Source organism: Paralichthys olivaceus, chromosome 4, assembly GCF_024713975.1.
Source record: "Paralichthys olivaceus isolate ysfri-2021 chromosome 4, ASM2471397v2, whole genome shotgun sequence".
NCBI classification, from domain to species: domain Eukaryota; kingdom Metazoa; phylum Chordata; class Actinopteri; order Pleuronectiformes; family Paralichthyidae; genus Paralichthys; species Paralichthys olivaceus.
The window spans coordinates 7,872,092-7,899,376 of NC_091096.1; the positions used below are offsets into that span (position 1 = coordinate 7,872,092).

At 40.3% G+C, this 27,285-nt stretch overlaps 2 protein-coding genes across 4 annotated transcripts in view; one reads left to right on the forward strand and one right to left on the reverse strand.

Moving 5' to 3' along the window:
• The first annotated feature begins 255 nt into the window (after window positions 1-255).
• hsd17b4 (hydroxysteroid (17-beta) dehydrogenase 4) lies at window positions 256-21,634 on the forward strand. The gene is made up of 25 exons (XM_020099319.2): window positions 256-425; window positions 1,761-1,814; window positions 2,938-3,045; window positions 3,624-3,683; window positions 3,800-3,821; window positions 4,000-4,046; window positions 4,275-4,359; window positions 6,354-6,541; window positions 7,991-8,082; window positions 8,226-8,250; window positions 8,384-8,512; window positions 10,395-10,498; window positions 13,940-14,052; window positions 14,225-14,348; window positions 14,553-14,604; window positions 14,866-14,937; window positions 16,353-16,456; window positions 16,544-16,609; window positions 17,009-17,078; window positions 17,328-17,434; window positions 18,263-18,349; window positions 18,441-18,527; window positions 18,675-18,813; window positions 19,787-19,914; window positions 20,959-21,634. Exons 1-25 carry the CDS (start codon window positions 374-376, stop codon window positions 21,046-21,048), a joined length of 2,205 nt encoding a protein of 734 aa, XP_019954878.1. The 5' UTR covers window positions 256-373; the 3' UTR covers window positions 21,049-21,634.
• A 336-nt stretch (window positions 21,635-21,970) lies between these two features.
• The window catches only part of LOC109637088 (dmX-like protein 1), a 45,290-nt gene continuing 39,975 nt past the window's right edge, over window positions 21,971-27,285 (reverse strand). For all 3 annotated transcript variants that reach the window (XM_020099224.2, XM_020099223.2, XM_020099226.2), the window contains one exon: window positions 21,971-25,408. In XM_020099224.2, the coding sequence (XP_019954783.2) occupies window positions 25,169-25,408 (240 nt within the window). In that variant the 3' untranslated portion in view covers window positions 21,971-25,168. The remainder of the gene's footprint in view (window positions 25,409-27,285) is intronic.

Here is a 27,285-nt window from a genome sequence, read left to right on the forward strand (position 1 = left end):
GAAAATCTTAATATCTGAGAGGCTGAAAACAACATTTAAATTGTTGCACTATTAAAATAAACACTAAAGTAAAACGGCTGAAGGACCATGTACATAATGTCCGATTGTTTATTCAGTCGTTCGACTAATCGACCAACTGTTGCTGCAGAGATTCAAACATACTCCACCTGGACCTCGTGTGTAAAAATCAACGGTGGCAGAGAAAGGGTTAAAAAAAAACACCTTGGTGTCTGATTGGTCAGGGCTGAGAACACGCCCCTCTGCATTGCGGAAGTGGAAGTTGTGGAAGTCGTCTCAGCTCCAGCTGTCAGCGGACCGAGTCTGTCCTGTGTCCCCTGGTCCTTCTCACAGACAATAACAGCACCTCACGGGGATGTCTCTGTCTTTCGAGGGAAGAGTTGTGCTCGTCACCGGAGCCGGAGGAGGTAAGGTCACCATGAAGGCACCTCTGAGCGTTAGCTCGGCTGTCAGGACTGCTAACATCTCAGTAGAACTAGGCTGGAAACGCTTTTAGTACGCTAGCTAACCGGCTAATGCTAATCTTCAAGTTGCGTAGATTTTGTATAAACGACAAATTATTAAAAAGAAAAGTTTCCTCTTGGCATCAGCAGCCCAACAGGTAACACCTGCATCTTGCTGTTTGCTAACTCAAAGGAAACAGCTGCAGGGGACTCTTTGAAGTCAACAACGAGCGAAACACTTGGAAACACATTTGTTGGTGTGTCTGTAGAAAATACACTGTTTTAATAAGAACAATAGCAAAACTGTCCCAGCATCGGAATCTGAAGACCACGGGGAGCAAAGTGCATGTAACGCAATGACTTTTAATCTTTCCAGTGAAAGTGTGTGAAAGGGCACATCCACCCTCAGTCAGTGGCCTCAGTGTGTCTGTATCCAGCATGAATTGTTTTAAACACAGCCAAGAAGAATCCTAAACCTTATGATATCTCAACACAGTGTAAGTCCTGTGGTGAGATATCAGTTTGAGATTTTACACAGATTTCAGGTCTCCATTATATCCTGAGCACAGACAAGAACGGAAAACATCTCACCATGTTTCATCGTGAAGGAAAATTAAAAAACGTCACTGGAAGAATGTTTTGTTTGCAGGATTATGTCACTGCGAGCCCAGTCTGTTAGAACATAGCATATTGAAACTCTAGAAACCCAAAACCCAAATATAGATATACAAAATAGGTATGTCTTGAAACAGAATTAGAAACTGCTATCACTATTATAGAAAACCTCACTGGTAGTTTTTAAAGGTTTCGGTTGCTGCTGTAGTTTAATTTCAATCATTAAAACTGATTAAAAAAAAGATAATAGCCAAAAGTGCAACAAACACATTACCTGATATAAGTGTTGCAAATCTTTCAGTGCAAAATGCCTAAAGAAATGTCTGTTTGAAATTACTCCACTTTAAACTCAGCTTTTCTTACAATGTGAGTTACATGAGAGGATGATGACGAACCTGTGGCTGATTCACTCTTCATCCTTTTTTAAATGACATGGCTGTTTAAGAGTTCACACAAAGTCATTAGCTTCATAGCAATGAATGTGTTAGAGTCAATTTCTATTGAATGGATATATATAAATAAATTCCATGAAATTAAATACTTTTTTCTCTTCAGACTATTTTTATATAATTCTAATAATACAGAATTACAGTTAGAACAATGTTTTCATTCAAGGTTTTATTGGGGCCCTGGTAATGTAGAGTGTTTTATTCTGTGGACTCATCGCTCTCTTTCTCTTTACAGGCCTTGGCAGAGAATATGCTCTGGCTTTTGCTGAAAGAGGTGCCTCTGTCGTAGGTAAATATTTAAAGGATTTTCATTTTGAACCCAATATACTTCATAATTGAAACAGTTATAATGACCATGCAGCGTTTAGTGCAATGTGCATATCGGTTATTTAAATACTCTTTTAGCAGGTACAAAAACTTTGTTTTTTTTTTACCTATCTTCAAATCATTTGTAGCTGACAGTAGCAGTTTTTTAACCTATGTTACATAAGTAAATGACATCACATGATACAAGTGAAAAACCACAGACTGTATAAAAAGATAAACATGTCTCCACTATCTTGCGCATTTTAGCCATAGCAATCACTGTGAAGTCCCTCTGATAGACCAATCGTGAGCAGGTCCAACTACCTATCAGACAGAAACCATCTTTTTGAAAAACTATTTTGCCTCTACTTTGACTTGTTTGGCCCATGTCCCATCAACCAACAGCCACCAGCTGGTGATCAAGATGATTTGGCAAGCTGTCATGTTGTCTTCTTTAAATACAGTCCATAGGGAAAAACTGTCTTGCCCCTGTATGTTTGAATGCTAGAGATGACTGATGGTTTAGGAGTTACTTTGGTTAAATGATGCACTGATCCCAGACACCTGAGGTTCTGATCTTATTACGATCAGATATCAGCCTTAATATAATTAATCTATATTAAATGAATAAAATAGTCCTAAAGTAAATTCGTCATTATGAAAACACACAGTTTCGGCTTCTAGTCATTCCGTTGCATTGGGTGGAAATGTTTGATCTAATTACAATCCCAGCGGCTCAGTATCAGCAGATAACCCCGAGCAGAAATGTTGAAATTGGTATTGGGAGAGAAAAGTTTGATCGGTGCATCCTTAGATGAAGTGATCTTTGGAGATATGTTATACCTCTGAATGGTGTCTTAGAGAAATGTGCATTGCATTGATTGCCACATGAATGATGCAATGTTTCAGACTACACTCTTGCAGATGATGGCATAAATATTTGCTTTTCCCAAAATATAAGCTTCCCCTGCTGCCTGGTCTGAACTTGCCCTTGAACTCTGACAAGGAATCAGCTTAGCTATACTGTTCTCCTCACCTAATCATTCGTGGAGAATTGCAGAACTCACCCCATTATTGCTAATCTTTTTCTTCTCGCTGCAATAAAGTGAATGACCTTGGGGCTGACACTAAAGGGGGTGGAAAGAGTTCTGCAGCCGCTGATAAGGTGGTGGAGGAGATAAGAGCGAAGGGAGGAAATGCTGTGGCGAACTACGGTGAGAAGTTTGGTCTTGGCTTGTTGTTTTAAATCTTCTCTGTTACATCCTTCCATTTTTTTTCGTTATTGCCTGCCATGTAGGATTTAGCTTATGTCTTGACTCAAAACCAGTATTGATTTTTGTCTAACAGGCTCACTGATGAAGCTGTTTGCTGTTATTGAAGACAAATGTGTCTTTTTATTTCACCTTTGTGCATCTCACAACAAAAATTGCTTTAGAATTTGATCAATGAGATTAATTTGCGGATTTATGTGTGGATGTGATATAAAGATATAATTTATCTGAAAAGTTGGAATACTATCTATCTGGTTTTTAACAAACAATTATGACCAGCAATCAATAAAAATCTTATTTTAGAGATCATTACCTAACAAATTGAGCAGGCAAGACTGTCGGTTCTCTTTTGTGTATAATCAATCCTTCTCACAAGCTTTATCTTACTCTGTAGTTTTATCATTGTTACTGTAACAGGTGAACTTTATCTATAAACCCATGTGCGAACAGATCAAATGTAGCCTAGAGTTGGTTTTTATTTCTCACCTTTTAAGCTGCATTTTTCTGCTGTGCACTTACAGATTCTGTAGAGGATGGAGACAAACTGATCCAGACAGCGCTAGATGCATTTGGAAGACTAGGTGTGTATTCTAATTGGATGGTAATAGTGTGACCATCAGACTTGATACTTGATCAGTTAGATGATCAGTATTGTAACTGTAAATCATTCAATCTTGTAATACATCTTTTCTTTCAGATGTTGTCGTAAACAATGCTGGGTAAGTTATTTAATCGTCGTAATCATACTTTTTAGATTTAACCACGCCGTCTGTTTTTGGAGTGGGTATTCGTTTTCAGTTGCCATATTAAAGCACATGTGGGCCACTGTAATCATGTAAGAGAAACCTTAAGTTTGGCACAGAGACTGAAAATACTTTCCTGCCTTTCTTTGCCAAGGATCCTCCGTGACCGATCGTTTGCCAGGACGAGTGATTTGGACTGGGGTAATACAATTATTTCTGATACATCACATTTATTCTGATTAACTCATGCCGTGTATGGGATTATCACATATCAGAATATTTCCTTACCTAATATCTCTTTATCAAACTGTGTCACCACTCTGTAAGGACCACATTTGTTTTCAACTTGTGTTGTCCAAGAGGGTTTTCTTTAAACACAGATTTTCTGTGTGGGAGTCAAACACTTGTTCCTCTTACTCTCCTTTTCAGACCTGATTCAAAGAGTTCACTTAAGAGGCTCCTTCCTGGTGACTCGAGCCGCCTGGAACCACATGAAAAACCAAAAGTTTGGCAGGTAACTGGCCCAGCTTCTAACAGATATTGACGTTAATAAGAACTGTGCCACATTCCTATTACGTGGGTGGGACTTTATAGGTTCAACAGAGTTACAGAATCCTCCCTCAACAGACAAACGATTGCTGGATTGTGATCAAGAAAATATCAATATGGAATAAAAAACTGTGTGCTAAGGTTTGATTCAAAATGTTAGTGAAGGTACCAAAGATTTTTATGTGCTGCATTTTAAGTGGGCTCTTGAGGACGTGCACTTGAGGTAATGATTATATAAAGCTTGTCTGCCTTCACATAATTATACACATATTCTCACTCTTACTTTAATCACTTGATACCATTTATTATATCTGGCTCCATTGATTTCATTGTGTAAGATGAAAAAAAAAAAGCATACTAATAAGATATCAAAATTCATATGAATATGTAAATCAGCAAAGAAAGAAGGAAATTAGTTAATTTGGTTATGCAGCACTGTAGGTTTATCCATGAACAATTTAAACACTATTTAAACTGATGACTCCACAAGAAGCAGCAAAGATGTATGTGCAGGCTCATCTCATTCTTCAAAGTAGTGCAGCATAAAAAATTCAAATATCCAGTGGTCTGAAGTGGAGAAGTCTTTTGGGTGAGAATAGCAACATTTAGTGGATAATTTATATTGACTCGGAGCTGTGTGGATGCATGCAGATATGTATTGATTATATGTTTAAGGTGCCATCAATCCTTAATTGAAGAGGGCAAAGCTATTACGTACTCAAACCGACATCCCACACGGATTGTTATTTAATTAACAGGGAGTTGTCAACAGGCTTTTCTAACATGAGACATTTTGCCAAAGTGGGTGAACTAATCACATTAATTATGGCTCCATTCGGACTCTGGAAAATCATTAATGTGCGAAGTGAAAAAAGGCCCATTGAGATTTTCATGTGTTCAGTTATGATCTGCAGAAGGTCACACAACAGGTAACCAAGGTAACATTTACCATTCACAAGTGCACACAAGCTGTTTTACATGAATAGGACAAGACAACAGTTTCAGACATAAAGTTTAAAGTGACATTTTGCCAAAAGTTATATTGAACCCAAATAGCAGCTTGTTATAAAGTATAATATAAAACAAATGCAAATAATGCAGTTGGTTAAATAAAAAAATAATACAAGTAACACCATAATCATCTTCATTATTTCACATTTTGTAGTTGAATCTACATTTGTGATGCTCATTTGCACTTCTAAAATCCTATTTTTCTGTTCATCCCAGATAAAAAGTTAATGCATTCAAAGAAAAAAGCTATAGCAGAGAAATGAAAATACTCCTCACAAGAGAGACAGGATGTACAAGGAAGCTAAGTTTGTGAATGAAATGACGCATGATTAAAGACACGCACGCACGCACGCACGCACACACACTCATACTCATATATGTGTATGTATTTGTTTGTGTATACATTCCTTCGTGACAGATCCTCTCAGTTCCATTGTAGTGTACAGTATGTGTGATCTGTGTAAAGGATTCCAGTTCTCTGATGACCACTGTGATGGCGTGATTCAGATGTCTCTACAGTTAATGTAACATTTGTGTTTAACCTCATTATGTTTGCTAGACTGAAGTGAACTCTCTGCATGAGATTACCTGCAAAATGATATGCACAAGTCTGCGCTTCTGCTGCGCATACATTTATTTCTGCATATAGCCTGCGCTCACAGTTGTTCAAGTAAACTGTTTAAGTAAATTTACTGCATGTAGGTCTGTATCAGTGATAAAGTAGTCTGTGTATGGGCGTGTGTGCGTGTGTGAGAGAGAGAATGGGCAAACATTACATGACTAGGTGCTTACATGTGTGTACACGGTCTGTTTATGCATGCATGAAAAGTATGTACCACTTTGTGAGATTATGTGTGTGGGGGACCGTCTGTGTCTCCCATTACTCCGTAGCAATGCCTGTCACTTTGCATTAACACTGACTTGTTGCCTGGGGTTGTCTGTGGCCAGAATCATCATGACGGCTTCAGCCGCAGGCATCTATGGTAACTTCGGCCAGGCCAACTACAGCGCGGCCAAGCTGGGCCTGCTGGGCCTGGCAAACACCTTGGCCATCGAGGGAAGCAAGTACAACATCCACTGCAACACTATTGCCCCTGTTGCAGGGTCACGACTCACAGAGACCATTATGCCCCCAGGTAGGCACAGAGATTAAACAACATGAATAATTGCATGCTGTTGGTTTGTATAATTCATACCGCGGTGTGCCGCTTGCTATTAGGGTGCGCACATTTTCACGTTTTTGTGGTAAGGCCAAAATAGCCAAATGGATTTTAACCACAATTTCTTTTAAAGAGCAGCTGCATAATGTAATGCCCATGAAATGTTGGTTTACAAAATTTGAGGCAACAGCACTCCTGTTTGAGATGCAAATTTGTCATCTAATATTCAAGAGCTGGGTTTTTTTCTGTTCCAACAGCCATGATGAAATCATGCACCCTGTGAGTGCTTTAAAAGTTTTGACGTGTCAGCTCCTGATTTAAACAGGCAGATCTGGCCTCCTTATTTTACTGTACGTGTTAGCTGTGCTTCTAGATATTCAGAGACAATGCAAGTAAGCATGATAACGAAATTATATTTTCATGTTAAAATAAGATGGACTTTACTGGAGGATGCATAAAGTGAACTCTGTAAGCTGTGTGTTGAATATAAAGATTATGAAAGTAAAAACTAAAATATCAATGTGTCTCATGAGCCCATATAAACCCAGTATTTATAAATGTCTATCCACCATGAGTATATTGTGCACGCTCTGTGGCTGCAGCTTGTTGACAGCAGTATTGGTGACAAATTAAAGGAATGGTTTTGTTGTCCTGCAGTGCTGGCCTCCAACAGCATCTGTCACACCACGCTGTACCAACTGTCACAGAATGGCCTTACCTTAGCAAATGACTCGATTCCACATTTCACTGACTCAGGCTTTTCTAAAAACAAACAACAAAACCCATCTTGCTTTACATTTCAGCGAGCAGTGGAGCATAATGCTTTTTCTTTTAAAAAAAAATACCAGATATGTGATGTCTAGTATTAAATCAGGAATTCAAAGTCTGTGCCACATGCACTAATGTTTAGGTCTTCATTTCATGTAGTGGTAATAATCTAATAGAAATCTAATAGGTTTTTCTTTTGGAGTTAAAGTTTTTTCTGTTGCAGATACATTCATTTTGCAAACATACAGAGACAAATGCTCTCATTCAAACCTTCAGGCAATTTAGATCTGCATGTCTTTGGACTGTGGGAGGAAGTCAGAGTACCTGATGAAAACTCGCATTGAAAGGCACCAGTTGAACCAGTAACCTTCTTGCTGTGAGGCAGCAGGGCTAACCGCTGCACCACTGTGCATGGAAAAAATTGTCAATTGTCTTTTTGGGAAATTTGTAAAGAATAAACGGTGACTAAGAAACATGTCTATTTGTTCTGTTGCAGTACAAAAAGGCTTCAGGCATGTGTGATAACTCAGACTTTTAGTCATATTATTTTCTAAATAGGAATATGAAACATGGTATTAACTACAAAGCAGAGATGTGTACAATAAATGTGCAATAAAAAGAAGGATCACTTTACCACATGTGTTTTGTTTTATTTAGACCTCGTGGAATCTCTGAAGTCAGAGTATGTCGCTCCCCTGGTCCTCTGGCTCTGTCATGATCAATGTAAAGAAAATGGAGGACTATTTGAGGTACACAAGAAAAAAGGATGTTCTCTCTTTCTCTTCAGGAAGTACTGCCTGTAGCTTCCTTTGCCATTGAGAGCAGTAATTTATTAATGAGATAATCCTATAATTTTCTGTGGGTCATCTGCTCATGTCCTTTCTCTTCTCAGGTCGGTGCAGGCTGGATTGGTAAATGTGAGTACTGTGTATTTTTCCCTGCATCAAGTATTCATTTTTGATTAGCATTAGCCCCTGGTTCATCAACACTGAATGTGTGTGACTTTCTCCATGCGACATCCTCTTTCTTTGTGTGTGTCCATGTGTGCAGTGCGCTGGGAGCGTTCTCAGGGCCACATTGTGAGACGGAAGAATCAACCCATGAATGTCGAGGCTGTCAGGGACCAGTGGGACAAAATCTGTGATTTTACAGACGCCACCAAGCCTTCATCCGTACAAGGTCAGTATATACAGAGGAGTAAACACATGTATGTACACACTCGGATGTTTATTCATACACACACACACATTAATATACACACTCTGCAGTTAATGTGACATTAAGATCTTCCTGTCATCTTATAAAAATGTAAACAAATTCCTTTTCGCTTGAACGCTCATCTGTTTATTGTGAATGTGATAATGTCTCTTAAAACCAGTGATGACACACACAACTGTTACTTGGATGCCATTAAGGCTGTTTTCACGCATATTTTATTTATTTGAGTCCAAGTCTGAGCAGTGCAGCGCCCGTCCTCCTCATAACCTTGCTGGTGTGCTCTCGCACTTGTTTGACTCAATCCCAGTTTAATCAGAATATTTAGTCATAGCTAGACTGAACCTAATCAGAGCCATCATATACATAAGTAGAAGGGCACTCGGTACAGTGCATACCTCTGCCATGGCCCTAAAGTCCCCTTATGAAACCACATTTAAATTCACTAGATCCAGATTTTAATTTGGATCTGCACCAAGTTGCACACATAAATATCAGTCACCTAAACATTAATTAACTAAAGGTTGCAAAATGCCCAATCACACAATGTTAAAGGGGAATCCTGGATCAACACTATAATGTCATGGGTTCTTGCCTGATCCAGACCACATGCTCTCACCAAGTTTCATTGTAATTCGTTCAGTAGATTTTGCAGAGTCCTGCTGACTAACAAACAAACTGGTGTGAAAACATAACCTCTGTTGTGGATGTAATAATAAATAAGGAAAAGTCAGTGTAGTTCCTGTAGAGTAAAAATAATTGACATGTTTTGAGCTCCTTCCACTACCTGTGTGTTCAGAGGGTTTGGTTTCATGCCTGCAGGGATGAGTTCGAGTGAATGAGATGCAGAAAAAAAGTGAGGGTGAATAAGATGTGAGAATGAACAAGCCTAGTGTTGTTTACAACAAGTCTCATGCAAACCAGAGGGTGGCAAATGATTATTACTTCTCTCCACCTCCTCCATCCCTCAGATGTACATTTGGAGAAAGGGCAGCAGTGCTAACATAAACTGAACAGGGGCGGCAGTCCCACTGGGTGCATGCTGGACTCATTAGCATGGCTTTGTTGTGCCTCCTCGTTTGTAGCTTATTACAGAGACTTGTTGCTACCTCTGTTCTGTAACTGCTGCCACTGAGTAATGTTAATCAGTAGCTGTGGTCTTAGTCTCTCTCTGTTTCTTATTCATTATCTTCTCATCTGTCGTCCCATTACATTACATTACATATCATTTAGCTGAAGCTTTTATCCAAAGTGACTTACAATAAGTGCTTTCAACCATGAGGGTACAAACCCAGATCATGTTTGTCTGAATCTACACATGTATACACAAGTCACGTTGTTTGAGTTATGTACTGTTTACATACTGTAAGTACTGTAAGTACTTATGCTAAGCTAACTGGTGGCTGGCAGAAGTTTTATATTTTACCATAGACTGTATGTGAAGATCGATGACAGGACGGCCACTGAAAGTGAAGCCAAAGCATCTGTATTACCCCCTTGTGGCTGGCTGCAGTATAGGTCATAGCCCCTGCCTCCTGCACGTTAGTGGATGGGACATGGGCCAAACTCAAAAAAGGCAAAACGTCTCTCATTTTGTAGTTCTTAATGTAGTTACTTGATGCTGAAATAAAAATAACTGCTGTTAATTTTAGCAGGCTAACACAATGTAAACCTGGTTAAAGTAATAAGCTTGCTTAATATACACATATATCTGACTTTCTACATGATCTGTGGCATCATAGTTTCACATTCATTAGTTGTAAACAGTGAATTATTTGTATGTGACCCGAGCATCCTGTATTATTGTGCAGTTCCACTCATCTACCATCTCCAACCTTTTGTGCAGAGTCTCTACACTCAATTGTGACCGTGCTGTCTGAAGTTGATTCGGAGGGAGCAGTCGATGCAAATCCAACAGCTGCTGTGGCCTCGACCTCGGGGATCAATCCTGTGAGTATTGTGCCATTGCTGCTATCATCTGTGACAGTGGCTGAGGGGTAGAGCATGTAATATTTTCTCTTGTCTGCTGTGAGCTGTAATATCAGTAGAATGATGTCTCTGTGTCGACCTCTTGGGAGACTTTAAACACCTATTTACTAAAATCCACTGTTGAGGCACAAGTCAAATCCTTTTCTCTGGAGTTTCAATCAGCGCCATCAGACCTGCAGCAAACACCACCTCTGCTGCTTGCTACAGTTATAAGGAAGCACATCATCTCACAATGGGCAAGTTCTAGTAAAAACCTGAATAAAGGTTTAATTGAATTATTATTTCATGAGTCATTGTTGTTACACCCTACTTGGTTGTACTAATGAAAATGTTAATAAATAATTCTAGGCCATTGCAGCTCTGCTGGTTCCCCATAATGTGTTCACACTTTGTCCCATAAAGAGTTATTAAAAAGTCTTACGTTGACCTTGGTGTAAACCCTGCACAAACCCTGACGTGAATACATGCACATATTTTGACTTGCACTTTCTTGCCTCTGTCCTTTTTCTCTATTCCTTCATTGTTTTCTGGTCCCTGCACTTTTAAACCTCGCTTCCACCACAACTATTACCTCAAGGCTCTCAGTGTTGCACTCAGCCTCATTTGCTTACACTCCATCAAAGACCGTGGTGGTGTTTGTATCGGTTGGATGATAATGACATGTGTGGAGCTGTAACCTCTGACTGTTTCAAAACATGGCAGCCCATGACTCTTTAATGCCACCACACTGTCAGAGACCATAATAACCCTCCTGACAAAGCCCCTACAACAGACGCAAGTACTTTGATTTCTCCTGTAAATATGAGATGGTGATGCACCAGACAAGTGCCGACTCAAATTAGCTTTTAAAGTGCTACGTATAAAAGATGTCGGAGCACAATAGTGCTGCAATGGCTCCCTGGATGAATGCTCCTTCATTTCACTGTGTTCCCTGTCACTGAAGCACAGAAAGTGAACTGGTTATAGCTCACACATGGCTGAGTTGCTTGAATATAATTTTTTGCCACAAGTATAAATGCATTACAGCAAATAATTATCCACAGAAACAGACACCATTTTCTGTGTAGATGATCTTGAATATGTCTGCAGTGTATCTGTAAATCTAATAAGTCAAATGTCCTTAATGTTTTCAATTCCCCAAATATTTAGAAACTGTTGAAACCGCATCAAAAAGAAATGGCTGATTAAACTCAGACCACAATCATTACAGTTTAATGAATGATAGTTTAATCTGAGTCAATACACACACTCGACCAATCATGAGTCGGTCTCAGCTGTCAAGCACGATGTTTAACCCCCATTTTATAGCGTCAAATAAGTCGTTAAAACCAAATTGAGTGGAATAATGAACACTTGGACAGAGATCAGTGAGATAAGATCTACCTAAAATAACATGAACCATCATTGAGTTCTGTCTGTCCCATCCACTAACATAGAGGAGGCTGGATTGATGACCGATAATGCAGCCAGCCACCTGGTTAGGATTGAATAACACTCAATGGTGAATGTCATTTAATATCAGCACACATCTTTAAGTGTATGTAGAGCAGACATGTGTGTATTTTGGTCTTTTCTAAAAAAAAAAAAATGGTATGTGAAAGAAATCCTTTTTCACTCCCAGTGAGACATTAACAGCTCTCACTGACCTGCTTTAGTAATATCATGGCTCAGTCTTTAAAATGTTAAGTGATGTACATTCGTACAGTTCACTGGGTCTCTCTCAGTGTGTGTGTGTGTGTGTGTGTGTGTGTGTGTGTGTGTGTGTGTGTGTGTGTGTGTGTGTGTGTGTGTGTGTGTGTGTGTGTGTGTGCGTGTGTGTGCGTGTGTGTGTGCGTGTGTGTGCGTGTGTGTGTGTGTGTGTTTATCTGGACTGGAGATTTGGAACAGAGCCACAACGTAGCCTCAAGACAAACATCATTGTGTCCTCGGCTGACTTAGATCTGTGTGTATCTTTGCTGTGTTTGCTTTTATTTCCGGCAGCTCTCTCATTGCACAGAGGTTGAAACTGTTTTTGTGTTGATTTAACGGTTGGAACGTTGGCCGCAGTTTGTAGAAGCACTGTTGCGTTGTGAAGTTTTTTTTACCTTGCCTCTTTAATTAGGGGGGGGGGGCAAAATAACACTTTTCTGTGTAACTCAACACAGTTTTACAGAATCAAATGATCAATTCATTTGAAATAACACTTTCCCCAAAACTGTTAAAACTAAAACCGAACATTACAACCTTTGTAGGTGAAGGTCAGATTTCACTGTTGCTCATGAGTTCTGATCTCCTCAGAGGTGGTGTTATGCAGAGCGTGAATCATTGTGTGGATCATACTTTATTTTTAACAGTAGCTCAACATAGTGGTTGATTTTATGACAATTGACAAAAGAACAACTGTCGGACTACTGTGAATCTAATGATGATAAATGTTTCTGTTTGGTTTGTGCTGTGTGGGATATTTGAGTATGGAATATTTCTTTATAATTCATTTATCTGATTTAAGGATGCTGCTTGACATGAAGAATTTAACTAGACTGTTCCCTGTCATCCCTTACAACAATATTTATCTTTTAACTGTATATATTATTGGCATCTTGTGCAGTAAAGTTGATGAATTTAATCGGAATTTGAGGGTTTATCGCGTTTATTTTTTATTTTGAAACTATACATTTTCTAAAAAAATGTGAGCTCGTGAGCTTTAAAAGCCGTTTATGGTTTTGTGTGGGTACAGTTGATTACTTCTGTTAAGAAGTTAATCGAACATGCATTTCTGGCCTCTCCATCTTGTCCACAAGTCAATTTCAGGGTTTGTCTTAAAAATATGCTGCTCACTCACAAAGCTCTGCTCAGGGGAACATTTCTCAACTGCTGATTCCTCTCAGCTCTGGAGCTGCACATATTCTGATGTTTTATTCTTAAGATGCATTTTCTTATCATTTTGGTGTTTTTCATACTCAGTTTTATTTAATATCCAAAACAATAACTTCTACGTTTCAAGATTCTAATGGATTTTATCAGTTATATTGACAAACTGCTGACATTTTTGCTACAGCTAATGCTACACTACCGGAAACCACTTCTATGTTGCTGTACAAACACACCATTTATTAATTCCTTCAGTGTCTATGTTCTGTCTATGTGGTATTTCCCAATCTTCACTCTGACTGTATGTGTAACGTTTATTAAAGCATTTGTATTCAGAGGTTGAGCTGCCGAGCTAATCCACCATGAGGTGAACCTTATTACTTTTCTGCAACCCCTTAAAATTGCACATTAATTTTCTGTCTAAATTAAAGGATAACTTTCTAATGTCCTGCTCTCAAAGTCAACACTAAAATCCTCTTCCTCTCCTCTCCCTCCCTCTCCTCTTCCTCCCTCTCCCCTTCCTCCCTCTCCCCTCCCCTCTTCTCCTCTCAGGCGATGGCAGTGGGACAAAAAATGCAGGCGACCACATTCAGCTTCACCCACACACAGTGTATCCTCTATGCACTGGGGGTCGGCATGTCGACCAAGGACCCAGAACATCTTAGGTGTGTATTAAAGTGTGTTTGTGCTAATGAGTATAACAGCCTAAAGGGGCCCTGACAAGTCAACGATATGATAACTACACACTTACTGTGGGAGAAAAAACCCCACTATCCAGGCCATCTGTGATAATGAACTGTTCCTATAAAGGTGAGATTTTCTAACATTGTCATGTAGGTACCTGTATGAAGGCCATTCGGACTTTAGCTGCCTGCCCACCTTTGGGGTCATTCCCTCCCAGGCAGCCATGATGGATGGTGGGCTGGCCTCAGTCCCTGGACTCAACATAGATTTCACACAGGTTGGAAAACATACATATTATTCAGAATGCTCTGTGTGTTTGTGTATGTGTGTGACATTGGTATTTATATAAAACATTGGCATATTCCATATGGTATATTTAACGCATTCTTTGACAATAGTAATGCAAACACTGCTCATGCTAATGAGGCTTCTAGACTGTGGAGTGATTAGATATCACAGCTGTTTGGATGTTTTGTGTCAGGTGCTGCATGGAGAACAGTATCTGGAGCTTTACAAACCTCTGCCTACCTCAGGTATTTCATTCTATGCTCATACACTGCTTGCAACTCAATGTAGATTGTACATTATAATTAAATCTATATTAGAGCCTATATATTAGTACTCAGATTAATATATAGCCTTGAAACCTTTCTAGTTCTTTGTTCTAGTTTATGAACTGTGGCATGGTGCTGTCATTTCATGTACAGAGCTAGTTTACTGATATAAGAACATGAAAGATTAAATCATGAGACATAGTTTAAGTGGAAGTAAATGGGTGCAACATATTTTTTTAGGTGAGCTAACCTCTGAGGGGACTGTAGCAGACGTGCTGGACAAAGGCTCCGGAGCCCTCATCCTCTTGGATGGTGAGTTTCTTTGCTTTTTAGCAAACACTTTAATGTCTCTTCATGAAAGTTGCCTGTGAGGCTGAGTTAATGAAAATTAATTTACAGTCTGTGTCTGCAGGGATTGAAATAATGGAATAAGAAGGGCTCATATTTCTATTTGACATTTCCATAGAGATGGATGATATTAAAACCACTCTGATCTATAATTAATCCGTCTTAAAACAAATAACATGGGACCTGACGTTCCCCGAAGAGGAGAAATTAAATCTATATAATTTCTTGACACACACTAAACCAGTCAGCGTCTGTGATCCTCGCAGAGTAAAGACATTCCTGGATATTTCCTGGCACATCATAAAGACACTGCAGATGCAGCTTTGTTGGTCTGTATTCCTGGTGATATTTTGAAGTAATGACACAAACCTGTCGTTACTACAACTTTAATCTGGATTTGATTTCGTCCGACAGCTGCTAATTGTCTCTTCACTGTCCACCTCATGTGGCTGCTTCCTCCTGCTCTAATTTGCCTGTAAATGTGCTGTAATAAAGAAATGAAGCTGCGGCAGGTGTTCTCCTCACTCCTCAGTGTGATTGCCAGGAAAGTCAAACTTATGGACTAATAACAGCAATTTGTTCTCTATTAAGTCAACGTCCCCTGGACTATAGAGTAAACGCAAATTCTGAAACACAATGAAAAATCACATGGAACACATAAAATTCACATCACTAAAATATTTAATGGTGGAATTGAACTACTTTAAGTACAGTTTCACAGTTTTCAGTCATTACATCACTTTACACTTAATAATAATTTTTACCCCACTACATTTATTGACATTATAATTCTTGAGTTCTTTTGTAGCTGAACACAACTCGTTGGTCCTTGGCTTAACAAATGCATTGAATACATTTCCTCCCTCCTAAAACACAATCAGTATGTGCTACAGGCAGTCTTCCTCTTCCTTGGCCTTCGCTGGTTATTGATCAGTGTTGTAGCCTGAAGCTGGATGTGTTTTTGTGGATGCATGTGAGTCCTCAAGCGTGTGCTCAAGATACAAACCAATCAGGGACCTGCAGACAAAGGCACAGGCCGTCGCTTCGAGGGTTAGAGGGTGAGGATGTTAAAAACAAACAGGAACGCCTTATCTCATTGTGTCTAATGCAATTTTATTCAATTTTATTTGTTGCAACATCAGTATTCTGATCACACATTAATGCTGCAGTAACAATAACCCAAAAATGTGATGATAATAATAAACTACTTACAAACGCCGCTTGGCTGCAAAATTAGTAATAATACTTTAATGTATTTTTACTGTTTGTTTTCTATAAAGAACTTTTTAGTTATTTTGCTCCTTTTACACAAACAAAGGCTCTGAATCCTTTTACAATAAGAAATATAGTCTGAATTCCATTGTTATGCTGTTTTGCAGTGAACACCTACAGTGACGGCCAGCTGGTGTGCTTCAACCAGTTCTCAGTGTTTGTGGTCGGAGCTGGAGGCTTTGGAGGGAAGAGAACCTCCGACAAAGCTAAAGTAACAATGCAATTTACTGGTGAAAATCTAATCTAATGAAAATAAGACACTGTAAATATGTTTCCTCATATTTGTGTTTTTGTCCAGGTTGCTCTGCCACCACCTCAACGGGCACCAGATGCTGTGGTGATTGATTCCACCACCAGAGACCAAGTGAGTGTCTGTGTGGGTTTTAGTTGCAGAATAAATCAGCCGCATTGATACAACGTGGGAGGAAACAGGACATATTGTTTTGTACCTCTGTAATAACCATAAAGTTTCAGACAGAATGCATTGTCATAGCAAAGTGTTGAACAAGGTTTTACTGCTGCCTGGGAAAAAAAAAGAAAAGAAACAGAACGCTGACAGTGTGTGTGCAGCAGAAAATTAAAAAAACCCAAATCCCCTGAGCGATTTAAATGACTGCAACTGTATCACTTCAAAGCTATTCTTATTTTAAATATCTCTTCTGTTGCATTCATGATAATTTAATTTCATTCCACATTTGTGTATAAAAGTTCAGGGGTTTATGAATTAGATATAGATTGATGTGTGTTTCCCCTGCGGTCACAGGCCGCCCTGTACCGGTTGAGTGGCGACTGGAACCCTCTTCACATTGACCCCAGCTTTGCTGCCATGGGAGGTGAGTGTCAGCACATCTGTGTGGCTTCATGTGTCTTTTTCATTTATTAAATGTCTTAAATATATGATGTGTAGTTCTTCATTAAAATGTCTAAAACTGAACAGAACCTAAGTTATATATTTTGTTGATTTGTGTACTTACATTCTGTTATTGGTTTAATTGAGGGACTTAAGTTTATCTTAATCCAGGATAAATCTCTGTGACGTGTTTTGATTTCATTTAAACTTAAACCAGCTGCTCTTTGTTCAGGCTTCAAGGCTCCGATCCTTCACGGCTTGTGCTCATTTGGCTTCGCTGCGAGACACGTCCTTAAGCAGTTTGCCAACAACGACCCGTCCAGATTCAAGGCCATCAAGGTGAGTCAGCACTGGGTGGTTTAAAGTCTTCTCTCACATTTCATGAGTCACTGAGCCTCATGCAAGAACCAAATAAATGAACATGAGTGTGGATAGAATGTGATTTAGGGAGTTGGTTTCTGTTCCTTCCATCATCATGACCTGCCAGTGTGCTACAAGGTTTAAAGAGGAATTTAATATTATAGTTATTTTAAATTAATGATCGGTTTTGGCCTTGACAACCTAAAAAGCTGTCTGTGGGGTTTTTATCTGTGTCGTTCTCCAGGTTAACTTCCTCAGTTTCACTTGTCCGAGTACAAAAGAAGTCCTTGTGCTCCAGGCATCAGGTGTGCAGGAGAAAAATTAAAAAACGCAAATATCCTGCACAGTCTCAACACTTGTGAATTTATGAAAAACTACGTTTGATGGAAGCAACCTTCATCGCCCACTGGATGACATTCTCTCATCAATTCCCAGACTGTTACAGCGATTAGTTTTGACAAGATGTTCATATTGAAAATGTGGTGATCGGATGGTCCAGGGTGATAAATACCAGATCTCCCCATCAAGAGAATTGAATGAATCCAACTCTTCATACGAGCAGAGTTCAAAGAATAAAATAACGGAGCTTTAGAGTATGAATGAAAATGTGTCTGCATGACCCCAACTGACATTTTCAGTTTGAAGCTTTTCATTTGTAAGTAGAAACAATCTTTTGGAACGTGGTCACTTCCTGGAGTTCATCTGTCAGGGATTAATACTTGATAAACTAGTTATTATTCATCAAGTTGAATTTTATAAAACCATTTAATTCGAGATCCACTGACTCCACTGTCTTGTCTCTCCCAGGTTCGCTTTGTGAAGCCGGTGCTGCCCGGTCAGTCTCTGCAGACCGAGATGTGGAAGGAAGGCAACAGGATTCACATCCAGTGCAAAGTCAGAGTTCAACCATTTTAACAGATGTGAGGATGAATGAGTCCGAATGTTTCTCCTGTCGTTCTGATCCCTGCTCGTCTCCTCGGTCCAGGTGAAGGAGACAGATGCTGTTGTGTTGTCAGGAGCTTATGTGGATTTACATCCTGCGTCCGATGCTTCTCCTGAAAACCTCAGTCAAGTAATTTGATCAACAATCCTCTTGATTTTCTTATTTTCAGATTCTGTCATTTGTTCTGTGGCAAATAATAACAATAGCCCATTTATGTTAAAGTATCAAATCTCATGACAAGTGTGTGTGTGTGTGTGTGTGTGTACCTCCATGCAGGGAGCAGGACTTCAGAGTGAGCTGGTGTTTGCAGAGATCGGGCGTCGCATCAAGGACCTGGGCTCAGAGTTGGTGAAGAAGGTGAACGCTGTGTTCGGCTGGGAGATCACTAAAGATGGCAAGAACATTGCACAGTGGAGTAAGTGCTGCACAAACACACAGCACTGGTTCAGGGTCAAGACGATGAGCCACCGCCTCGACCTGTAGAGAAGTAATGTTGCTTTTCCAGGGTTCCTCTCTACGAGGCGGCTTCTTATTTTCAAATGTGGGGAAATTAAAGACATTCCTTGATGTCTGTCACACGTCTTCAATTTGATTCACTGCGTCTCGAATTGAACTTGTTGAAACCCTGAAACTCTCTCATGCAAACTTGAAAGATCTCCGTCTACGTATGTGTCTTCCAGAATAGGATTCTATGGATTTATTGCAGAATTAAGCTTCATGAAACCAAAAAATATAAAACGGTAAGGACAGAAATCGAGCTACTGGGAGCCTGAAGGGACTTTATGGTACGTCAGGATTAAGAGCATTTATCATGTGGATTTCATTTACATGTGATAATTCAGTACTTCACTTTTGGAAACATGTTTTTCAGCCAAGAGGGGAGAAAGTTCTATGTACGCTCATGAATTAAGCTCTGTGTTCCTCACTGCAAATTCAAAATTCCACACAGACAACTCAGTGAGAGAGTCAGGACAGATTCTGGAAAGGATCAGTAACACTTCAAACCTCCTGTTCGTTGGTGTTTTCCTCCGCTCAGGTCTGAACACGTCGTCAGTCGTCCGCGCTGCTCTCGTGCTCAGGAATCAGTCAGAAAATGTGATCGGCTCTGACACCGGCTCGTGAAACAAAGGCTGAAATACGAGTGTGAGCTGTAAAGTCGACAAGATAATTTGACCCAGAATGACATTTTGCTAACGAGCTGGCAAACAAACCATGAAAACTAGGACAAGATCTGAGCTAATGACCGAATAATAACTCCAGAGCCGGAGTGAGATGTGGAGGCGAAGCAGCGAAGCTCGGCCGACCCGGGGAAAGTGAAGCGTTGTCAGCTGTTTGTGATTTCATCATCCATCTCTGTGTTTTTCTTCCCTCCTGCTGTCGTCCTGTAGCCATTGATCTGAAGAACGGCAGCGGCTCCCTGCATGAAGGCCCTTACAGCGGGAAGGCAGACGTGACCATCACGGTGTCAGATGAAGACTTCATGGAGGTGGTGCAGGGGAAACTCAACCCTCAGAAGGTGAGAGACGGGAAGCTGCTCAACACATCCTACATCTACATGCTGTGCTGTGAAGGAACTTGTCTGTGTCCATGTAAATCAGAAATACTTAATTGATCACTGGGGAAATTGGGTTTCAAAACAGTTTCTCCAATCAATAATAGAAATGCATACTGACCTAGAGAAGTATATACATATAGATATATGATATATGTGTGAGGACAGGAGGTATTTACAAAATCTGTGCATTTTACTGCAATATACATAGAAAACTTTTTAAAGAAAGTTTTGCAAAACAGACACAAAAAGACGCTGACGTGACGAGTAATTCAAAATCAAATGTCGTATTTTATAAACCGTCTTCTGTTCCTCGAATTAAACTTCCTAATTAAAGCAAAAGTGTCTTTGAAAGACGTTTTAGATCTGGGATGAGTCCTCGCTTGATCTCATCATGTCATAGAAAAAAAAAAGGAAGGCAGCGATCTATCAAACCGAGTTCAGAAAGCTCTCGGTGGGGGGGTGATCAATCCACGCTGCTTAATATGTAGCATCTCGTCTGTCGCAGGAAGTGCCCGTCACTGTACAGAATTTATGTGCTTCCTGGAGCCCTTGATATTGATCTGAGGCTTGTGTGTGTTGTGTGTGTGTCTTTCTTCACAAAGTGTGTCAGTGCTGCAGATCCCTCAGGCAGGGTCTTTCCCCGCCGCTCCGTCGATGAAAGATCAGTTGGTGGAATTGAAAGCGACGCTGCTGACTGTCAGCGAGAGTCGTCGTTACCACGCTCGCTTGATTGATTTTTAAACTGAGAACGGCAGCGCTCATCGTCAGCGTTCAGCTCGTCATTAAAGAGACTTTACTGCCCCCCCCCCCCCCCAGCTGTAAACCAATACCAATTCATTTTTCTGCTGCTAAAGCAACAATGGCCGTGTTCTCCCTTCAGAGTCCAGGCTTGTTGCTGTTTGGTTTGTGTGGTTTGTTCTGGCTGTCTTCACCCTGTGCACAGATGAGTTAGGAAGGAGGGGAGACTTTGTGAGGAATCAAGTGTGTGTTTGTTGTGTTCGTCAGGCGTTCTTCTCTGGCAAGCTGAAGGTGAGAGGGAACATCATGCTGAGTCAGAAGCTGGAGGTCATCCTGAAGGACCACGCCAAGCTGTGAGCCGCTCAGCCAAGCACAGCGATGACTTCAGGAGCGAGCGACCGAGCGACCGACGCTCTCCGTCTGTCCACTTCTACTGTCCCGTCCTGTGTGTGCTTCCAGGATCTGACCCAGTAAGATTAATACCTCCTCCTCACCGCAGACATGAGACATCGATCAGATAGGAAATGTCATTGTAAGACATGGATACTGAGAAATGCAAAAGATTTTACTACTTTTTAATTCAGCTATTGATAATTCACATTCTAAGATCCACAGGAAATCAGACCTCTTTCATTTGTTCTCATTGTTTATTTTTCTAAATCACTGTTATGAGTCTATCGGCCAGAATAGGATTTATTCTTGTATTAATAAAAACTAACTGTGACGGAATCTTGCCTTTCATAAGTTTAATGTTCTGAGTGAAGTGATGATTAAAATCTAAATTGATCGTAAATAAATTATTTCACGATGACTTATTCACCAAACCACTACTTCCATGTACCTGATACTGTAACAACAGAATCTTTGAAATGTAAAATAATATCTATAATAATTTCATTGTAATATTGATCTCTCTTATGAAAATAAACTAATTCAGAACCCATTTCTGTTTGATTCTTTATAAATGAGAACTTTAAGAAAACAATGTATGAAATGTGTGAATGTTTCTCAAACTAGCGAACCCTCAGAGATTTATCAGCCGGATCTGCAGCTGAGTTTTGGTTCGTTCTCACCGCTCTTGAGTTTTGTTTGTCTGCAACAGGAAGCTCGTTTCTCCAGAGAAGCTCTAAAAACCCGGAGAACACGACCAGGTCAGCAAACAAACAAACAAACAAACACAGTGAGACGCTGGTGAACATTTCAGAGCACTGTTTCATGAAACCATCAAACATCCATGTTTGATAGTTGCTCGTTTTTTAAAATGACGAAACACACCTGCTCATGTTGCATGGTTTTTTATTACATTGGTACATTTTCTGTTTATAATACATTGATTTACACGTTATCTTCATTATAAAATTAGAATCATCTGATCAAATTCACATTTGTAAGATTGAAGAGAGAAAAAAAGGGAAGAAGTTTCAGTAATTTTTGATTAAGCCGAGAGGAAATTAAGAAGCAGGATTTGATTAAAAAATAGATTTTATTCTCCAGTTTTCGTCGGAGCGCACGTGGTTTTATTTTTGATAAAATGGATTTTATTCTCTCATCATCCTCCGACCACTTTGATTCGTGGGGGAAACAAAAATCACAATCTTGTTGTTCAAGCTCACAAAAACTAAAACATAAGAAAAATAGAAAAAAAGAGAAATGTAAATAATCCAATAAGAGAAGTAAAAGAGCAGGAAATGAGATCACATCTGCCTTTTGATCAATTAGTCTATAATCCTAAATATGCACATGTTCCATAAATATTTGTATAGAATTATATTCTTCATAAAGTGGCTTCTGTCGTTATTAGCTACTGTTTATCTACGACTAGTCGTTATTAATACGCAGTTTATATGAGAAGCCTCGTTTGTAGATCAATGTATTTACACGACTGCAATAAATCTGCTTCATCTAAAAGCTTTTCCTCAGTTTATCCTCCCTGAAATCAAAGCGACTGTACATGTGTTTCCCTACAGCAGCACAACAGGAGCCTGTGGGTCGTTTTAACGGATTGTTATTACGCTCCTTCACGCTTCACTGCTGCAGTTACACCGGCCGAAGTTACACTTTCCCAGCAGGAGCTGAAGGCGACATGCTGCGTTCGGATAAGAAGAAAAAAAAAAAAGAAGTGATATTGTTGTGACTTGTTCCAAAACAAGTGAAAGTCAAACCAGATAAAGTTTAATAAAGTGAATATTACTTCAAGAAAAACGTTTGGGAAATGAAAGTTTGGAGTTGATGAAAGATGCGTCGTAATTGGAATAAAACATTTGCACGACATGATGACAAATCCGTTAAAACCCCGAACCCCGTTCATTGTCCACAGCAACACATCCCGCTTCGTGTTTATGAGTTTAATATCCAACATGTCAAAACAGGAGAAGGTGGTACTCATGGTGTCCCACTAATCCAACTAGAACCTCAAACTAAAGCTAATTTGTGCAACTTAACTTATCAGTAATGATCAATAGTATCAGGACCAACAGCAGCAGCAGTTGTTGGAGAGTAAGGACACTTAATAATAATGATAATAATAATACCACTTATTAAATCTAGGCCAGGAGAAACACACATCCTACTATAGATTGTAATATTATGACTGACTGCTTTATCCAGCCTTGTACTTATCTGCATCACAATACATTGAATTTAGCTTAATTCTGATGTGCAAAAAGGAGAAACGGTGCATGAATGTTAGAAACACTGGGCGACGGCACATTTGTAAACCTGCATCAAATCAAGAGACATTTTGGAAAATACGTTTTCGTGTCTGTCGTAGAAGCTGAGAAGACTGACGCTGTTAGAAAGAAGCTAAAGCTGCAGGTTTTATTTCAGTCGGGTTTTTCTTTCACAGGATCGGTGAAAACTGATTTGGGAGGATTTTTATAATCTGGACTACTTCAATTTATATATTTTCCAAAACATTCATTTGATCTCCAGGGAGGTGGAGACACTGTGAGGTAAGAGTGACGGGTGCATGCAGATGTTCTGAAAACAGCAGCAGTTCGATTATGATCATCTGCTCAGCACTGACGGACTCCGCTCCAAGTTACTATAAAATTCTTTCTGCACCAAAGCAGCGTAACTCAAATCTTCACATTGTTAGATTTAGTACAAGTCACAAATAAAACTGAAATCATGAAAATCTTTCTTGGGTTTTTAAGAAGTCGTCAATGCATCCAAAGGTTTACAGAAAGCAGGAAGTGCCACTTGAGAATTTGGTGTGATTTTAATTTTGTAAAATATAAAAACATACACCCAAAAAAAATAGGGCTCGTGTCGTGGCTCATTCCATCACAACATGAAACTGTTTCCAGAACAGCCGAGGTCAAAGGTCACATCTGCTCATGTCAAATGAAAACTGAGCTATATAAATTGTGATGTCGTGAACTTCTAGGTGCAGATTTTGTTACATCACTGCAGAGCTAAGCTAACTGTCTTTATGCTAAGCTGAGCTGAGCAAAGCTAAGCAGCTACCGACCGTAGCATCGTACAAGCACGAGTGGCATCAATCTTCTCATCTATCGACTCCCAGAAAGAAAAGGTGAAACTGCACTTTTAGTTTTAGGAAACATTATGTGTCTCATAAAATCTAATTTGTTCATTTCAACTCAGGCGTGAAAAGCACGTCAGCCACATGAGAGTGCGACAGAGTCACCGTGATATGAAACTGACGTCCTGTGATTCCTGTAACAGCCGATCCTCAAACTGAGCTTGTTGTTCGTACGAGGGCACGAGAATGTGTCTGGAGCGAATGTGCTTTGTACGATTGTCCACTGGTCTGGCGGCTGCATTGTGCTGAGGTTCAGGTTCGGCAGTGTTGTACCGTCTCCAGACGTTTCGTCCCGTTAACGGGCTCATGTATCTGTGCGACGCTCCGCCTGCAGTCTATTGTATCGACTGAGCGCTCGAGCAGTGATTCCAGAAGAGCTTCCTCTATCGCCAAAGCTTTACTAACATGAACTAAAGAGAAGCTGAGGCTGTTTGAGCAGCTCGGACTCTTCGGCTGCTTCCTGCTCCTACAGCTTCACTTCCTGTGCAAATAAAGGCGCCGTGTGTGTGCTCGTCCGCAGACGCTGAAATGGCAGTTTGTTTGGGAGAATCTCCTGCTGGGTCATTTTTATTCTGACTGAATGTGCCCTCAAGTCTTTACCCTGTGCCCACTTTAACTTCCACGACAGTTTGAAACGTGTGTTTGGTCGAGCGTGACGCTAAGTTCCACACAGAGCAACAGATGAGTTCATTTCACTCTCAGGGAAAACCTGAATCAGACAAAACACTCTCACGCTGTCAAAGTCTTCAAACCCTAAGAGCATTTCTTTCTCCACGAAAGTCTTTCTTCATTTAAAACCTTTTCCTTGTTTCTGTCTCGGCCTCGTTCCCCCAACGTGAACCCATGTTCAGGTGTGAAGGAACTTTTCATGACAGTTCCAGAAACTTTGCTCCATCATAAAACCGACTTCACATTATTCAGTTCTGTTTCCGTCTATATGATGAATTTAACATCGTTCTTGAGGTTGCCGTGGTTGTTGTTGTTGTTGCTGACACTGTAGCGGTTGGGGAGGACCCTCAACTTCATGGTCCCGTCGGCGCCGCAGGAGAAAATGTGTTTGGCCGGCCCCACCTCGATCTGCATGACGCCCGTGCCGAGGTTCCTGAACAGCGACTGGCGGGCGTGCTCATTTGGAAACGAGAAGAGGAGACACTGCGTGGCCAGGCTCCAAACCTGAGGGGAAATAAAACAACTTAATACAACTCAGAGACAGTTTATGTGGTGAAGATCCGTCAGATGTTTTTAAACAACATAAAATCCTCTGAAAAGACCAGAACTGAACACGTCTGTGTCATCACTGTCTGTTCTGATCTATTCTTTGTGTTAAGGGCACGTCTCTAGTGACGTCAGAGTCTGTAGGTCAGTCGTTCTACCACCTTGGTCCTGGATAGAAATGCTGCCATCTTGGCACCGATCGGAAGATGGAGCCGCTGCATCAGCCTTGGAGGAGGCGGGGTTTATGACCTATGCTGCAGCAAGCAACCAGGGGCCATTGAGACGCTTTGGCTTCACTTTTGTGGAGCGGTCATGTCGTCCATCTTTATACACATGTAATCAACTATTGGATGTTTTGCCATAAGATTCTGTAACTGCATGGTTTATTAATTATGTGTTTATTCAGCGTTTATTTATAATTTATGATTTTAGGATTAAAGAACCGATGGAATGGAATTGAATCTACAACTTGATTGAAAACATAAGAATAAAGTCCCGATCTGTTCTTTAAGGACTGAAGTCTCTGAACGATCTGGTCTGAGTGACAGACAGTGTTGATGATATAAAGTTGCTGCTTTGCTCTCTTCACATAATTTGTTGACGGTAAAAAAATGTGCTATGAGCTCTGTTATCGTTCAAGTTAATTCGCCCCAGAACAACTTGGAACTTGTGAACACGAGATGAGCGTCCACTGAGATCCATGATTAGCTCTGAGCAACTTGCATTGTTTGATTCCTGTTCCCAGCCTGGGAGCTTTATTATTTGATAAGGTTCTTCATAGACTTCACTCTGTATATATAAGTTCATCTTCCACAGGCTCTAATCAAACTCTTTAAAAGCTTAGAAATTCGCAGCGCACCACATGAAATTTTCAGTTGGCCGCTGTACAATTAACAACTTGAGATGAGTTACCATCACACGCAGCTTTGGAGGTTTTTCTGAGCAATCATGCAGAACCAAAGCCGTTTGAATTTCAAGCAGATGTTTCACTACAGCATTCCCAAAACATCTGCGTGACACGGTGGCTGGTCGGAGTGACAGCTGAGCGATCTGTCCAGACATGTTCAAGTCCAAACATTTAAACATATGAATTATCTAAAGATGGTCACAGTCAAAACATTTCAGTCTAAATCTTTCATACGATTGTTCTGAGCAGCTGCTTTATCACAAGTGTGCTGGTGTTTTCTCGTGACCTTAGCTGCTTTCCTGAAATTTCATGGAGGGGCCCCGTGAGAACGCCAATGGAGCCAGTTGCTCCAGATATTAAAATGTCGCAGTGAGCTCACGTGACAATGCAGCCAGAAAATATCTGGAAAACTCACAGCGAGTGAGTGAGTGAGTTATTTTATGCAAAAGTCAATTAAAGCAAATATCTCAGCATGAAGAAGACGTGTCATAAAGTAGAAGACGCAGACTTGTCAACTTGGGCCGACGCAGGTGTCGACGCCACAGTGGAATTTATACATCATGTCCTGCTGCTCCAACCAGACGCCACCTCCCCCCCGAACGTTCTGTAAATGTTCATATTGTTGTGAACTAATCTGACCCAGACCATCTCCTGCTGCACGCTTCACATGTGGAAGGGTCTCTGTCTCCACGGTTGAGTGCGACAGTTGATGTGCAGGAGACAGGAAACATTCACACCTGGGTGCAGGACTGCTCTGTCCGGGATGTGTTCACTTTGTGCAGCGAACACCATCGTAGCTGCTTTAACCTTGTAAAAGTTATGAGAAGTTTTTTCCCTGAAAAAGTCTCTTCAGAGTGAACTGACCTTGAAAGTCATCAACAAACATGATTAAATATTCATATTTTCAAAAAAAGTATCCCTCAAACTC